Consider the following 17,796-nt stretch of genomic DNA (forward strand, 5'->3'; position numbering starts at 1 on the left):
CCTGTTTATTCTTTAAATAAGAGACAACTTACCTTACAAGGAAATCAAAGCCTGTTTACAGGTTTTGGGGAGTACTAATGCTCATGAGAAATTTGTAATAATGTGTGTATTAATTCATTTGTGGCTCAGAAGTAAGCTGCACAAAGTCTGATAAATAGCCTAATAAATTGTTATCATAACAATTGTAATTGATACATTGTTGGGACTGAAGACTACACAAATGTATAAAATCTAGGGATATGGAGTTGAGGCTACATTATCCGCTACTTGCATTTCACACGCCTTGCTTGAATTGTGGGTAATGTAGATGAAGATATTGACAAGAAAGAAGAAAGCATGCATCTATTTTGATCCTTTTTTTAATTGCATTGTGAGTGCCACGCTGGTTTTTGGAGTGCAATGCCAAATCAGTGGAGTACTTTTTAAACAAGTTAAAGGGTGTTGGTTGTTGTGGTGAAAATGTGCTGAATGTAATTTAGATACCTCTTCCTGTTCCATGTTTTATTTAAGTTGACTGTTTTTATTCGCTTCTCAATTGTCAAAAGGGTAACAGAATATATCCCAGATATGCCTGTAATATGTGGGGTTTAGGTAGAAGTTGAAATAAACCACTAAGATCAAAAATTATCATGCATTATGCACTTTCCGGTAAGACCTACGCGTTTGTCAGTATTTTTAAGTATGGCTCTTTTGTTATTGAATTATTGGCAGCCAGCACGTCATTATTATCTCAATTTCCACCACATCCAGCCGCCTTCGGAGCCAATGCTGTGTAGGCTGCCATTCTCACCTGGTATTAAGAGGTGGAGCATAAATGTATTGGGCGGCCCAGTTCATTGCCAGCACTAATGGACCAAGCGAAAGGTTTTTATTGTAGAAACCTTTTGAAGCAAGAGTTCCTCACAATGGAATTCTTTATAATGCACTTTCATTCCTCTAATTATCTATCTATCTATCTATCTATCTATCTATCTATCTATCTATCTATCTATCTATCTATCTATCTATCTGTCTATCTATCTATCTATCTATCTATCTATCTGTCTGTCTGTCTGTCTGTCTGTCTGTCTGTCTGTCTGTCTGTCTGTCTGTCTTTCTATCTATCTATCTAGACGTTTAGGAGTAGACATCATTTACAGTGATGTCTGACTGTGTTCATGATATCCAAACACATCAAGTATGGCACCAAAATGTCATTTTGTCATTTTGTCATTTTCCCTAAAATGCCATATGTGCTATAAGAATGTGTAATTCAAGACATTTAGTCAATTCTTAAAGACATTCTGTCAGTATTACCATAAGACCAAAAAATAGAGAAAACACATAACACCTTTCCATCTCTCCTGTCTCTTCCTCTCCAGACACTCTCTCAGTGCCTCGCTGGTCCCCACAGATTCCCCGAAGAGATTTGGGAAACTCAATAAAACACAGGTAGGCCTAAAGGAAAAGGAAAGTGTGTGGGTGAGTGTGTGCGAGTGTGCCTATATGTGCATACACTCATACATCTGTGATAGAATGTCAGTTCAATTAAAAAAGGGCCTCTTGCATAACTCATCTCAATTCTTTTTCTCTTTGTCTGTCCCTCTCTTTCTCTCTCATCGTGCTTGACTCCAAACGCTAGTGATCTAAAAAGTAAAACAATACAGTATTAGTGGGATCTCAGCAACCTCCAGAACGTGGGTGTTTTGCCTGCTGAAACTCGGCAAGGTGGAAAGCATATCTCTAAATCTAATCATATGAAGCCATACGGAGTGCAAATGCAATTTATAGGCTTCATTGGAAGATTAAGGCTGATATTAAGAGAAATGCCATTATTTCATCCAACAATCTCCTTGACGTGCCAATTTGCATATTCCTAATGTGCGTCCTGGATTACATTGTTGCCTTGTTACAAAAAGTGCATTTGTGTCGCCGGTACACAATGTACCACTTTGGCCGTAGGCCCTTCACTGTTCTGAAAGAACATTTCTTGATAAAGAATCTGCCCTTAATGTCACATCATCCTTCATATTTGACAGCAGAGTCCACTAAAAAAATCGTTAGGGGTTGGATTGAGTTGTGCCTCTCAATTGAGGTGAATGAGGGCCTAATAAAGAGATTTGGATTCTGTCAAACTACATTAGTCACCTGCCATTAGCCAGCCAGCGGCACTTCTGGCATATAGGCATTGCATCAGTAAATACAGCCAATAGTCACATACGTGCTCCAACTGCTTGGCCAGTCTGTGCAGCGAATTGATTGCTACTTAGCACGTTGTGGATTTGTTTGTTTGAGAAGTGACGGTGTTGGAACCTTTACAAGCTGCCATCACTCAGACTGATTGTTTTATTGATGTAAACCCCATTGCCTCTGTTCTCAACCCCTTCTCAATTACGTCTCGATGTTTTCCAGCCTGTTGGGAGTTAGCATTCAGAACTTTCTGCCAGAAAGCCCTTTCTGACCGATTGACTGTTGTGAAACGGTCCTTGTGTTACACATGGTTAACGTTGTGATTTGAAACAAAACTACTTTGTTAGGTTTAGTAAAAGATGATAGTTTGGGTTAAAATAAGTATGTTTCTTACGTAATGTAACGTTAAGGTAATGTTAAGTTAAGTTATAGACACACCTATAAGTGGGTAGCCCTGTTGTAATGAAGAGTCAAATTCCTGCTGTGCTAGGCTGACGCGCCAATTCAAACCAAGCCAAGCCAGCATATTTGTATGGAAAAACACCATTACATTTTTTCTGAGCTCATGAAAAGTTGACTTTTTAGAGATTGGTTAAAACTGGATGATCACTTGTGGTGTTTTTCCATTGCCACTTTTGGCTGCACCGAGTCAAACTATACCGTGCTGTACAAATTCTTGTTCTTTCCCTAAGGTATTTTCACTTCATGCTACTTTATAACTATACTCCGCTACATCTCAGAGAGAAATATTTTACTTTTAACTTCAATACATTTGTCTGAAAGCTTTAGTTACTTTTTAGATGACAAGCTTTGATTACCTTCCTGTCCAGTAAAAACCATGTACCTCCAAATTTGGTGATTTTGAACGTTTGTGTTAAACTGAAGGATGAAGTGTTCCTTTATGTGTTGAAAAATTATCCTACTTCTTATGCTGAATAAACTATTAAAAAGCCCCTTGGATCAGCTAAAAAATGCATTGTCACAATGCTAAAAAACAGGGATGTTTTTCTGACACCATGATAAATTGACTGTTCTCACAAGACAGCGATGCTACAAATATATGATTTGACATTGCCATTTGACATTCAAAATTGAAATGGATCTGGTTATTGATCACAAACAGCAGCCAATCAGAAAGCCAATTTGAAGATGCATCAGCTTGGATTCTGAAGGTTACACAAGAAAGGTGGCGCCTTCTTCGGCAAAAGCCCTCATGTTATAAAAGCCAAAAGGTCAGAAGCAATATTTTTCCCCACAGTAATCCACAGCTCTTAAATATTATATAGATTTTCAACAAGCTCAAAGTGATGTCATGACATTTTAACAGAGATGGTTCCCGTACTTAAGTAGAAGTACAGATACTTGTGTTAAAAAATACTCTGGTAAAAGTAGAAGTACTGATTTAACTTCTTTACTCAAGTTAAAGTAACAAAGTACAAGCTTGGAAATTTACCTAAAATCTAAAAGTAAAAGTAGCCTTGGGAGTGACAACCATTTTTTATGCAAAGCTACCTGGACCACACACGTTACCAGAGTACATGCTGAGAAACTTTAGTGGACATGGAAAACAGGCTCTTTACATGCCATTACCTACATTTTAAATGGATGTCTGCCAATAGGCCTAAAACATCACATATTGTATATGATTATTGTGACAAAGACTGGGACTCCAGGTTAATAAGATTCGGACTAAGTAGAAAGATATAAATTCAATTATGATTCTGTGAGAATTTACAGATCCAGTTTCTCTTTTTTAATCTTCCCCTTAACATTCAAAGGAATCTACATGTATGTGTGTGTGCTCAAATATGGCTTTTGGAAAGAAAATAAAGGATTAAATATGAATTACTAAACAGACAATAATTAAGAAGTTCCGCAGCACATTGGCCAGGAGTCATTCTTGATGCCTACTATCTCAAACATCTCTCTCAGATAAGGCCGAGGATGATTGGGAATGTCTTGCTGCTTGTCTGCCGAATCTCTGGGATCTTTGTTTTCTTCATTTTCAATCATGTCACCATCCATACTACTATGTACTAAAGTTAGCGCCGTCAAGCTGCACTGATTTGCAGCAAATGAATGCAGAATGCTGTTGAATCTGTTAAGTTGTTTTGTAGGGGTGCGTCAAGTGCAACGTACCCATCCAATTACATTGAATTTTGTATCGATGGTCCAAACAATAATAATGGTACCTCCAGTGAAATGATTTCAAAATTGTTAGTGAGGACTAGATTAGGTGAAAAACACAAACAACAAAATCACTAGGTAACTAGATTTGTTTTGGCCTCTACAGAGCTTCTTGTTTTGTGTTAACTCATTAGTTACTATTCACATATGTCTCTGCAGGAAAGATGAGATTTGGCCTCAACATGAGTTTTACGACTTACAGTTCTCAAAGACACACACACAATCTCAACCGATTATCCTCTGGACAGCTAGTCTCTTTTTCTTTTCTCTCACTTCTCCATGTGGATGCGTCTCCGCACTATTCTCCGACATGACGACCTCTTCTACAAAACTGTAACGAGCCAATTTTGTAAAATGTAAGGAGTAGAAGATACCGATATTTGTGTTAAAATGTAAGGAGTAAAAGTAAAAATTCAGCACAAAAATAAATAGTAAAGTACAAATATCAGAAAAATTTACTTAAGTACAGTAACAAAGAATTTGTACTTTGTTACTTCCCATCTCTGCTTTTTAATATGTCCTTATCTCACTGTCTTCTATTGCCTGCAGGTTTTCCACAAAGTATTGGATGTCCCAGACATGCATAGTATGTGGAAAGGGAATGTTGTTTGGACTGAAATGTAAAAACTGCAAGTAAGTATCAAGACTGATTTTTTTTGTCTTTGTTCCTGGTTACACATTATCATATTTTCTGTATATTATCATATTCCTGTATATTCTGTATAGTGTTATATTAAATTACTTTGTCATTTTGCTTGTTTTTTGTTTGTATTTCTTTTTTTGTTTTGATTGTTTTTTCTAGTTTGCATGCTTATGAACCCTTCTGTTTGTATCTCACGCTGCATGTCTGGTCTGTTTTGCTACATGTTAATGCTCCCACTTTGCATAGGTTTCATTGCTGTGTAAGTAAACTAAGACCAACACTAATCAAATGATCTGTCTTATTGTATGCACTAAGGCTGAAGTGCCACAACAAATGCACCAAAGAAGCCCCACCTTGCCATTTATTGATCATACAGCGAGGCGGACGAGAATCCCTCAAAGGTATTTTTTATGTAACATTTCAACAAGTCAGCAACATATTTTTCTCCACTAATTTAAGTTTATACTTTAAACCAAGTCCTTCCTTAAGTAATCCTGAGCCAGGTGTCATAGGAAACATGTATTATGTGTAAATGGATTTGATGAAAGATATTTTGATAGATATTTCCATTTTATGGTAATTTCCATTTTAATATTTGCAATTTGAAAGTCATTAATTACATTAAAGTTATTTATATAACACTCATACTTAAACATTTTAGGAATTTATAAGGAAGATTTAAAAAGCCCCAAGATATGCTCACATTTTTAGTCCAAGCTGAAACATGTTCAGCTTTCACAGATGCTTTGGCTGCGTGTTTAACCACAATGTCATGTCTTTAAATTACTGCATGTGTTGATTCAGAATATGTGACTAGGCTTTTGGAGCACCTTTGACAGAGCTGTGTTGAGTAATGAAATTATTGTAATCTCTAATTTGTAAAACTGTCCAAAATTGAAGGTCAGTACCCCACTAAGCCAGTCTGTGCTGTACATTACCAAAGACGCAATAACTTAAAAATGTGTAGGAGCAGACACTACAGTGTAATGCTGTATTCTTCCCTTAAGATTATTCATATATTTGAATGACTTTTTAGTGAAGTCCCCATTTAAAAAAAATGAAATGATATGCTGGTCTAGGCAGATAAAACGTTAACTGCTGATTAATTAAGCCACTTAGGTTTGCAAATGTGACTGCATCATGCACTGTTTTTTACTGACACAGACAGCATTGAAAAATTCTCATTATCTGCTATCAGAATTGAGTTTCTTTTGTCCTTTCTCTGCCTTCGCCGCTCCCTTTCTCCCCCAAATAAGATCACCAAGGAACATCTCAAGGTAAAGAACAGTAATTAAACTTCTTCTACCCTGCTTTAGTAAGAGTAAGTGACAGTTTCTTAATGAGATAGTTTGCTTAAGGAAACTTTTTTTCTTAACAAGGCGTCTGCATGCTAATGGCAATGGATGGTGTTCAAGAAAAGGCACTTTGTATTGTATTGTATTTTTCACATTAGAAGCAGGGTCTGATAAAGAGTTTCTACTAATTTTCTTGAAACTATTAGACACGTATTGTTTAATTTCAGTCTCCCATGGAGTTTCATTGTTTCTCTGTGCTTTTCTTCTACAGTAGCTCGTCTGGTACGGACCGAATCGGTGCCATGTGACATCAACAACCCGCTCAGGTACACAGACCTGCACATCAGTCAGACTCTTCCCAAAACCAACAAAATCAACAAGGTGAGTGCAAAAATAAACCGTGTATTACAATCTGTGCATAACCTGTCCTACATATCACATTCCTTCCATTTTGGGGGGCTGGAAAATGGTTATGAGTCATCGTGTTTTTCTCAGGGGATCATGAAACCATACGGAAATATCTTCACCTGTATTGATGTTTACACAGATGGATTTGTTTTGTTCTATGAATATTTGTCAGCCAGCACATAGCAACTATTTCTCAGTTCCAGAGGAAAAAAGTTTATCATAAGATTCCCATGATAACAGCACTATGATGAAAATCTTGTAAACCAAATGCGAGTGTGAAGAAAGAGGATGTGAATACATATATGTGACTATTCCATTTAACAAAACGGGCCCAAATTTAAACATGTTATAAACGTTGTGAAACGGAACTAGTTAAGTTTAGACAAAACAAACACTTAGGGTTTAGTAAAACATCAGGGATTGACTCAAAATGAGTCTACTACTAAAACGAAGATGTGATATCCCAGACCAAAGTCCATAAAACTCAAATTTCAAAATGACATTTCACTTTTTGTTTCACATGGGACACAAACCTTGATGAACCACTGAACATCCATTTGTTTCTCTAACTTTCTGCTGTAATTTCTAAATGATTCATTACTTGTAGTTTTAGTTCATTCATTACAAATTGCGCAAACTACATCATTTCAGACCATTTGTTCAAAGCATACCCTAAATCTTCATATTGATTTCCAAGGCAGCCATTGATTTTCCTCCATTTCAGTGGGCTATGGAAGTCAATTTGTAGAGACTTGAAACTTGAGGAAGATAATCCATCAAATTGAATTTTTACTGACTTTATTTGTGCCCTCATGTTATCATCACACCGCAATTAAGAGCTTGGATCACTTTGAAACCTATTTGGTTACTGTTTGTCTTTTGGATTCGATGTTCAGATTATGTAATTAATAAAGTGCTTTTTTGAGTGGTCAGGAGGGACCTATTGAAAAGGAGAGATTTTTGAGTGATAAATTAAAAAAAGTGGTACACAAACAGCCTTTGGCTAATGAGACTCCATAATGAAATTATTATATGTATCCATTATTTAAATTTAAATTGGAGTATTGACAGTGGTCATTATATAGATCTGAAAATTGAGTTTGGGTGAAGATGGCAAAAGCAGTTCAAAGAATAATTGTTTTACATTCTTACAGCAAAGATATTTACTTAATGGAGAAAGAGTTAGCATGTAAAGTAGTTTTCCTTATTCAGTTTTAGCCAAACAAATTTTTTTTGTGTGGGATGTTGGATGATAACATAACTTTGTCAAAAAGTAAAGCCAGCATATTGGTAATTGTGATTGATTGCCTCAGTCGGGCAGGTTTTACGTCTCTGCAAGTTTATTTTCATATTGTATGGACATTAATGAAAACCAACAACTGCCTGGAAGGTAGAAAATCCATCTAGAGACAGTATATGGCATGATTCAGAAAGAAGCCAACAAAAAAGTAGGGCAAGCACTTAGTGATTAACAGACTTACACTTGCAAAATCACCAGTATGTAAATCTAACTAAAGCACCTCTTTTCTGTCTCTTCTCAGGATCACATCCCAGTCCCGTACCAACCAGACTCCAGCAGTAATCCCTCATCCACCACCTCTTCGACCCCATCCTCCCCAGCTCCTCCTCTACCCAGCAGTGCCACTCCCCCATCGCCGCTACATCCCTCCCCACAGTCGGCGCGGCAACAGAAACAGTTCAACTTGACAGGTATTAAAATATACACACACATTTAAATATTTGACAGGACGCAGTTTAGCCTTAACATACTCACAATGCTGATTTTAAGCATATATGTTTACCATATATGTTACCATGTTTGTTATTATTTACTAATTAGTATCTGAGCTGAAAGGAATGGTATTAGATTTGCAGTTTTTTGGTCATAAACTATGTAATGGAAAAATTTTAATTTTTACCTATTGATAAAGACAAGAGGATCACCAGATGTCACTTTGGTGACATACAAGTTATCCTGAGGGGAACGGGAATGTGAGTAACAATAGTTGGGGCGTTACACTCAAAACCAAAAATGTCAATTACATGGTGGGGCTAAAGGAAAGGTCATGGGGTCACTTACGACAGTAAGAGACAATGAATATGCATGACAATATATCCATCCAACAGTTGTTGAAATATTTCAGTCTGGCCATACATACCAACATTGCCAACACCAGAGCCGTGAGGCTAGCCTGCCTAAAAACTTGAACAGTTTAATATTTCATAAAACCATGTTTTTCATAATTATTGTTTGAGAACATGTACAACTCACATACAGCTCTAATACATATTAATGATGTTTTTTAATAGTTCAAATTATTCTTAAAATAACAAAACAGTACTTGCATGGGGCATGACAGGCTAATTCATATTGTGACTATGATGAAAGCCTGTACATAAAGTGAGAGAAAACAGAGTGAAAAGTCTAGAGTGCAATGGTAAATCAAAATGAATAAATATTTGAGAAATACCTTTGTGTGAACTTAAATTTGTGCTGTGAAGCAAAGCTGTGTCTCAAAATCCGTATATGAACCAATTTGAGTGTAAATACTGAATTAACAACCATGTAAGATGGGCAAATCACGACTTCAGACTAAACTGCAGCTCTCCTTTTGATTCTTTCCACAGCCTCCAGTTATTTCAAATACAAACAACAGTTCATCTTTCCTGGTAAGTACCTCATAATTGATCATTACTCATACCCATAATGCACTACAAGCAGCTCAGGAAAAGTATGGAGGAGTAGGGATCTTTTGATGTTGGTGGTGATTTTCATCTCCTCACCTTGCTCTGCTTTAAGACTCTGAGCCCCTACACCCACTCCTTATTTGTCTCATTTGTGCCTTCTAATGATTTGTCAATGCCCAGACTCTTTGCTTTTGGCCGCACTGGTACCACAGTCTTTGCTCCTTTAGCAGCTTATTATAGTCGAGACAACCTAGAGTGGTGGGAGGTGTAATTGAGGTCTAGGGAGACAGGTTTTTGGAAATGCATAAATATATAGCGCACAGTGACACCCAGGTTTTGATTATTGTAGCCACACATACTGTTAAGCTAAATTATATCAGCTACTGTTACGAGCTGCATAAAAAACATGTAAACACTTACTAAACACTTACTGTAAGTCCCATCAATCTAAAACCAAATGGAGCTAATGTCACATTCACATCATAATAAATTTACTGTAAATGCTGGCTTTTGTTTAGAAAAAAAGAAAAACACATTCATATAAGCCTCCCAGGGGCAATTTCAGTATGATTTAAAATGGATTCATCTATTGTGTTTACACAAGTGCTCATTTTCAGGGCTCAAGCTTATCCCAATGTACATTTTTTTGGTAGAAAGTAGGAATACCCTGCAAAAGTTAGTCAGTCTGTCACAGGGATCACAAACAGAGCGACTGGCACAGAGTCACACCAGTAGCCAATTTAGAGCCTCCAATCCTCCTGGTGTGCTGGTCTTTGGAGTAAATCCATGCAAACATCCATGCAGGCACCACACAGAAAACAAAACCATGTCCTTCTAGCTGTGAGGCAACAGTGCCAGCTACTAATGCACCGCGCCACAAAGGGAATGTCTTTTTGTAGCTCCTACTTTGTGTCACAAATTGTCACAGTGTGCCAACACGGGCAGGAAGCGTGACAGCAAATCCTCTGATATCTTTCAGAGGTAGATTCCACACAACGGCTGACCTTACTCATCTTACAGTACATGTTGAACAGGAGTGCGTCCAAAAAATAGAAAAGAGAATTCAACCTGCTCTTTCTTGTAGTATATGCTATATGTCCTTTTAGGGTGATCAACTTAAATTTGCTCTTTCTACATGCTTTGAAGATGCATACTGTGAAGGTGCAGCAAAGTGAAATCACATTGCTGTAAATCAACACTTGTATTGTATCTTCTTATTCCATAGAGCGTGCCATCGTTCCCACTGTGAAGACATTTTCTAAATTGTTATATTTCCATACAAATCATGTTGATAAAGAAGTATAGGATTTTAATACAGATAGGAGAATGTAAGGGGTTACCAGTGGGCATCTAACATTTTGGTTGCTTCATTTGAACAATGTGCACACCAGGTGAATGGAAAAACATCTATGAATTCAAAGTGTTTTGAAAACGTTTCAGTCATGAACCTCTACCACGCATTATGTGCACAGTCTATTAACAATATGTCATTATATAGCAAATTTGATGTTGAAATGTTGCATTTTGAAAACACTGCAACACTGTGAAAATGCAATATATCATTACATGGTATTGATATGATCATACCAAAGAAGGATCATCAGCAAGGTATTTTGAGATCAAGTAAGTCAGAAGGATTTACTCTAGCATCCAAAACCTTGTAACGCAAGGACATTCCCAGTACATATGTAAAAAGAAAATTACCAGTGTGTTCATTTAAAGAACAATCTGAAAGTGGGAAGAAAGTGAGTTACCCTAAAATATGTTTTCTGGGAGTGAAATACAGTATATTCTGTGTAAAAGTTTGAAATGCATCAATTTATAATCAGGCCAGCCTTAACCCCTTGATGCACAACTACAAATCCAGTTTAAGATGGAGATACGATCCTACCTATAGCTGAAATCAGTCACTTCCTTATTAAAAAAACAATAAAACAACTTTGTTCTAATTTGCTGGGTTTGATATTTTGTGACTAATATCTTCAGATGTTGCTCCAGAGGCTCCTCCAAGCAGAGCACCACAGGTCATCCTGCACCCTGTCCTGTCTGAACCAGGGTAAGTAGATTACATTACAGAAGTAATTCAATAAAACCATATTTCTGCCTTTAAAGAAATTAAGAAAGTACTTCTGATCTTTATCAGGCACTCTCAGTTATCTTCCTCTCATCTGAATGCTTCCTCATCTCCTCCTCCTTCTTCTCCTTCTCTCTGTGGCTGCTGGTCAGAGGCCAAGTCAAACTTATTGGAGCACAGATATTTGGGTGACAATTTAAATGCGAGAGCTGACATGACGAATACACAGAGACTAATGTCAGCATGGCCTTTAGTTCACGCTACACTTGGGATGCCAACTGGATTTTCACTGACTCTTTGAGGAAGCCAGTGGTCACGGGAAAACAACCGGAAGAGGAGGAGTGATGAGATGTTTTTCGACCCAGATGTAAATTAGATCAGAATATCAATCTATCAAAAGAAACAAGACAAGAGAAACTCCATCTATAGGAGGATTGTCAATTGGGATGAAATATGGACCGAACCTATGGATTGTAATGGACTAATCAATAGCAAATAATGTTATTCATTTTGTTTTCTATATATCAGCATGGTCTTAAACGATCCTAGACTGATGATGGCTAGTTGATGGCATGAGTTTTAAATCATGGTATAGGGCATGTAATTGGTGAATTTGGATGATAAAAAAGCTGTATTTGTTGTCTTCATCCCACATAATGACATTCAGAAGAAAATATAGGACACTTAAAGATGTTATGCATACATCACAATACATGTTCAAATACACGAGGATTATGACACACACAAACATACACACACACACTGGGGCTGATTGCAGCTGAGTAGGCAGTTGCCAACCCCTCTAAGCCAAATGGGAATACTTGCAAGTCAACTCTATGTAGCTCTTCATGAAACAACTATTTATTGTCAAGCCCTTATCTATTACAACGCCTGTGTGGCTGTCACAGTTGTTTGATAAAATAATAAGTATGGGTTAACCTTTATAAAAATTATTTTCACAGGTCACATGTTGCAGTCAGTACAACAGTAGAATAGATATCCATTTAGCTGTTTAAGCGTCTCAAAAATGTTAAAAAGGCTAGTTAAACAGGTCAATGGTAAGAGTTAAATCAAGTATCTATACAGTTAGTGATAATTTGTCAATATGTAATGCATTTTTTGAAGAGCTGCATCAGAAAGGAACAACATTTCCAAACAGTTTGAATGACGTCTTTCACAAATATTGAATGAATCAGGTGATTGTGCCAGATTATTGAATCCAAACTGATCGATGGACATGATCATTCCCTGATGATGAATGGAAAAGGTAAAGAGTTCACAGACAAGGAAATATATTCCAATGTAATCTACATCAAAGGGATGGCTCGCATTTTTTTGAAGTTGTGTTGTATGAGGTACTAATACTAGTCAGCGTATTACCGACTGTAGATGGCAGTCGTCCTTCCACCAGTTTGGAGAAGCAGGCAGCAGTACCAGGACGGAAGCTAAGCAATGTGCTGATGTGGAGGGGGGGACACTGCACATTTAGCCACCTAAAAAAAGCCCCACGTAAAAAACATTTATATCAGTTTAAGTGTATGCTATATTTAGAATATTTTCATTGCGTTACCTTACCGTCAAACAGCTCTTTCTGACGGGGAACTGAAGCCGTTATATACATCTACGCTCTCTTCAATGCCACCCGACTCCTTTAACAAAAAGTGTAATTTTACATCGCAGAACACAGGAGTCGCTAGTCCACTGCTGCCTCGATCAGTTAGTTTGTTTGTGTTATTATGTGACTTTGATTTACCCAAAGTAACCCTTTAACACCGAGCTTTTTAAGTGGCTGAAATATGCTTGCTGCAGCCCCCATCAACAGCAGTACATTAGTGTCGGTACTCATGCCTGCTTCCCTTAACTGATGGTATGCTTGACGCCATCTACTATAGGAAATGCACTGACAAAGGACAAGTACTCCATTCAACCTAATTTCAAAAAATCATAACCATCCCTTAATACTACCTACGTGCATGTATACTTTTAGAAATTAGATAATGAAGAAATTTTTTACAAAAAGAGGGGCAACATACAGACCATGAAAAACAAACCAGTTCCTCGTGTCTTTAAGGCTCTGCTCATTACTCATAACGATTTCATCATTTCTTACTCTCACAGTCTCTCCTTCTCTGCCTTTTGACAAATATGAATACATTAGCGCAACAGTGAAACCCATAACCCTCTTATTTAATTAAAGCTATTGTCCCTACTTTTCCACATCTTTTTACGCTCTTGCAGTGGCTGCTGGCAGTTTTTGTCTGGCCTTAATGGCCTCTTCCCAGGGTTAATGAGGGCCTGTCTAAGACCCCAACACCCGGCAGGTACCCCTCATTAGAGCAGAGATTGAACCGCTGGTATAGCCCTTGGTGCCAAAGGAATTACATTATTTTATACACTACCTCACTTGTGGTCTTTGCCCAGAGTCCGGTATTGCTTTGCAATCCAGTGTTAATTTACCACAGAAAGGTTGTGAGAGGTTACAAGCTTGTTATGTGGACGGAGGAGGATGGGTTGAGGAGGGTAAAATGGGTTCATTTGTTTTTTGTCCTTGGCATCCATGGTGTACATGCCAGGGTCAGAAATTAATAGGGGCTCGGGGCACAAATGCACTTAAAAGTTCATACCGTAAAATGACTGTGAAATTAAAAGTTTGTGTCAGAAAATGCAGCCAGTCATTTACTAGTGGCTTTTCTTCCATTTAACCCTGGCCCCATTTTATTCATCTGTTCTAAAGTCTTGATGTAAATGTGCTCTTGGCCCCTTAGGACCCCTACATGTGATCTACAGTATAAGAGCCCAGTCCAGTAACTCTTTCCGGGTTAATCAGGGCATAAAAATACCGAGTAATTTTAAGGAACAAAATACCCAGCCTGATTGATCAAAGACATGTTGGTATTGATCACCCTTTGTGAGCGGTACGAGTTCACTGCGTTCCACAATCTCTCCTAGCTATATTTCTTTAAAGTGCGATAGTGAAGATACTGTAAGTAAAATAACCCACAGTTACCCATGGCAGCAGCTCGTGTCTTGTCTCAGTGCCTTCAGTGGTCATGCGCCTGGCGTCTCAGAGCAGAGAATTCTGCTTATTTTTTCACAATAAACCCAACTTTAGAAACTTGGTGTCTTTTTAAATAATTCAGATTTGGCTGGCTAACAGTCCATAGTACATGCAGGGGTAGAGTCATGTCATGTTTGGTTTGTCTCACATTAAATTACTCTCTTTTCTCTCAATCTCCACTCCGAGAGAGAGTAACTGTCTAAATATTTAACATTGTAGATGTACTAAATAAATATTCTTTTGGGGCAACAATCAAGACTACAAACTTGTCAGGATAACAGATATCAAGAATGGATCATTCTTACATTATTAGGGCAAACAACAAAACAAAACAAAAAAAAATGTACCTGAATAATGGAGCAAAATGTTACTATAACAACAAAATGGCTCATCACTGAAAAGTGACCTACTTTATTCATGGATTTATTTCTACATTTAATCCTCTTGCTTTTAGGAATGAGGGCAACCCTTTACTTCAAATCGAAGTTGAACCTACATCAGATGTGAGTCCTCTTTTGATCTCTTAAGTGTGACCTTTGTGATGCTTGAGTGAATGAACTGAATGAATGTAAATGCAAGTTTTCTCATTCATTACATTGTTTGACTTACGTTTTTTAGTAATATTGGTATTAAAATTCTTGTGAATCCAAACGAAGACTAAATACAGCCGTCACCATCACTTGTCGAAGACATTTCCAGTATGCTCTCATTTATTTTTTTCAGCTCTCTGAGAAGTCTCCAGGAAGAAGAAAAAGATCTCGCTTCACTTACCGTTGTCGCTATTCTATAACAATATATCTTGAGAAAATAGGACGCAGATTGCCTGGAATAATATTCCAGCAGCCAACTTTGAATAGGTTATTTTCACTCCTGCAGTACATTATATTTAAAATCAAATTAGAATAAATCAGCCAGTTCTTTCTTCCGGCTGTTTTCTCCTTTCATAACTAATTTGGCCTAATTTATTTTAACACTTTATAACAGTATTATATATTTATAATGCACACAACTTGACAAAAAGGATATGCAATTTTATATAGAGGTAGCACATGTATTATATTTTTTTTTATTTTTTTATTTTTAACATAAATGTTAGAGCATATTTAGGTTTTAAACAGTAATGAGAACATATTTATAAGAAATTAACTAAACTTTTTCTTATCTCTGAAATACGTACTTAGTTTGGAAGAATTTTTTAAGAAGTAGAATATTTTAACACCACCACTTTGTGTTGGATAAGGGCATTTTGATCACCATACTTGCAAATCTGTAAATATGTGAAATGCAGGCCGACAGCCAGTGTTGTAGTACTTGGAAGTACTTGAAGATCTCAGTCTTGTCTTGGAATCAACTGCATTTTAACTCGGCATGTGTCAGTCTCAGATATAGAGGACTCAGGATTTGATTTCAAGACCGGTCAAAAACAAAACTGCAGGTATATACCTAAATTGCCTGTGCATTGTCTGATTTACAGTATATGTTAACATCATTACTGTGATTGGATGTAAAACTTCCTGCTTTAAATGCAACCAATAACTTGACTCATTTCTAATTTGAAATGTGTAACTGTTAACCTGTTAGCCTGGTCTGGTCTTGGTCTTGACCCTGCCTATCACTGCCATGGTCTTGGTTTTGACTCGGTCTCAATACACTATGGTCTTGGTGATGACTTGGTCACGGTTTAGGTGGTCTTGACTACAACACTGCCTAAACCTACCAAAGAACAGTTCAATTTTTTATTTTTTTGCAGAACGAGGAGGGCAACGACGAGGACTCCGGTGACGAGTTTGAGGAGATGAACCTGTCGCTCCTGTCGGCTCGCAACTTCCCTCGCAAGGCCAGCCAGACTAGCATCTTCCTGCAGGAGTGGGACATCCCGATTGAGCAGCTGGAGATTGGGGAGATGATTGGCAAGGGGCGCTTTGGCAAAGTTTTCCACGGACGCTGGCACGGTGAGGTGGCCATCCGTTTGATCGACATTGAGCGCGACAACGAGGACCAACTCAAGGCCTTCAAACGCGAGGTGATGGCCTACCGCAACACTCGCCACGAGAATGTGGTGCTGTTCATGGGGGCCTGCATGAGCCCACCACACCTGGCAATCATCACCAGGTAAGGCTAAAGATGTGACAGGTTGGGTTGTACAGAAAGCTTGGAAATCAACTCAACAGGTGTTGTAGTTCAAACTTTGTGATTTTTTATTTTACGAGTTTAATGTGTCACTTTCATTTCACTTGTAATTGCAATGATGTCCAGCAACAACACACTCAAAATCAAACGTATGCATACTGACTTTTTTGAGTGTACTTCAGTTTTTAAGTGTGAACACACTACATACTCAAAGCCTACTTACTGTACTGTATGTTGTAATGAATTTGGACGCAGGTTTAGTTCTGAAGCATTTGCTGCAGTACACAAAAAAAACATGAGATCAAATATCACATAAAGAAGGCAATACATGCAAATATAACCATAAAAACAAGAAGTTGAGTACCATTCTTAAAGGCTGTGTATTGTGAGTTTAAGATAAGATAAGATAAGATAGACTTTATCAATCCCAGGCTGGGGAAATTCCTGTGCTACAGCAGCTCAAAAGAAAAAAAAAACTTTACATATCAGAATAACATAAATACACATTAAGTAGACATAGGTAAAAGAATATACATAAAGTATAAGAAATTGAAGAAAATAGAATTAGTTATAATAAGTAATGATACAAACACATTCACACAATAAACACCCTATATAAACGGACAGTATATGAATGGAGATATACAGATGAGTAAGGTGCGGATGAATAGAAATGACATATTGCACAGTTGGAGGCAACACAGAGTAATGAATAAATAAATATGCATAGCGCAGAATACTGTCCAGGGATGGCTCATATCGCCGAAACAGCTAGCAGTGCTACATTATGAAGTTGTATTAAGTAAATAAATAAAATAGTAATTAAGTAAATGTATTACTTTTCAGCACATATGCACAGTATAGAGAGAACACAGGAATATTGAAAAACATCTCCAAAAGGAAAACATTATGTGGAATCTATCCAGTGAAAGGGTGCAGATACTCTGGAGATTCATTATAATACATGTCAATATACTTGTGAATAATTAGATTTACTTGGATTTACATTGCATCTATATAAATACTGTAGAAGTGTGTGTATGAACAACACTGGAATCTCAATTAATATCAGCATGTTCACAAAAAAAATGATTGCAACTCAGTTAAAAATAAACACATTTGAAAAAATTAGGTAAAACTAAAG

At 37.3% G+C, this 17,796-nt stretch overlaps 1 protein-coding gene across 2 annotated transcripts in view; it reads left to right on the forward strand.

The window, feature by feature from the left end:
* Positions 1-17,796, forward strand: part of ksr2 (kinase suppressor of ras 2) — a 101,126-nt gene that overhangs the window by 70,604 nt on the left and 12,726 nt on the right. For both annotated transcript variants that reach the window (XM_032515195.1, XM_032515196.1), the window contains 10 exons: positions 1,362-1,431; positions 4,906-4,989; positions 5,315-5,400; positions 6,256-6,276; positions 6,566-6,675; positions 8,244-8,412; positions 9,331-9,372; positions 11,377-11,446; positions 14,977-15,025; positions 16,273-16,634. In XM_032515195.1, the coding sequence (XP_032371086.1) occupies positions 1,362-1,431; positions 4,906-4,989; positions 5,315-5,400; positions 6,256-6,276; positions 6,566-6,675; positions 8,244-8,412; positions 9,331-9,372; positions 11,377-11,446; positions 14,977-15,025; positions 16,273-16,634 (1,063 nt within the window). The remainder of the gene's footprint in view (positions 1-1,361; positions 1,432-4,905; positions 4,990-5,314; positions 5,401-6,255; positions 6,277-6,565; positions 6,676-8,243; positions 8,413-9,330; positions 9,373-11,376; positions 11,447-14,976; positions 15,026-16,272; positions 16,635-17,796) is intronic.

The sequence above is a fragment of the Etheostoma spectabile genome, chromosome 5 (assembly GCF_008692095.1).
Source record: "Etheostoma spectabile isolate EspeVRDwgs_2016 chromosome 5, UIUC_Espe_1.0, whole genome shotgun sequence".
In the NCBI taxonomy this organism is placed as follows: domain Eukaryota; kingdom Metazoa; phylum Chordata; class Actinopteri; order Perciformes; family Percidae; genus Etheostoma; species Etheostoma spectabile.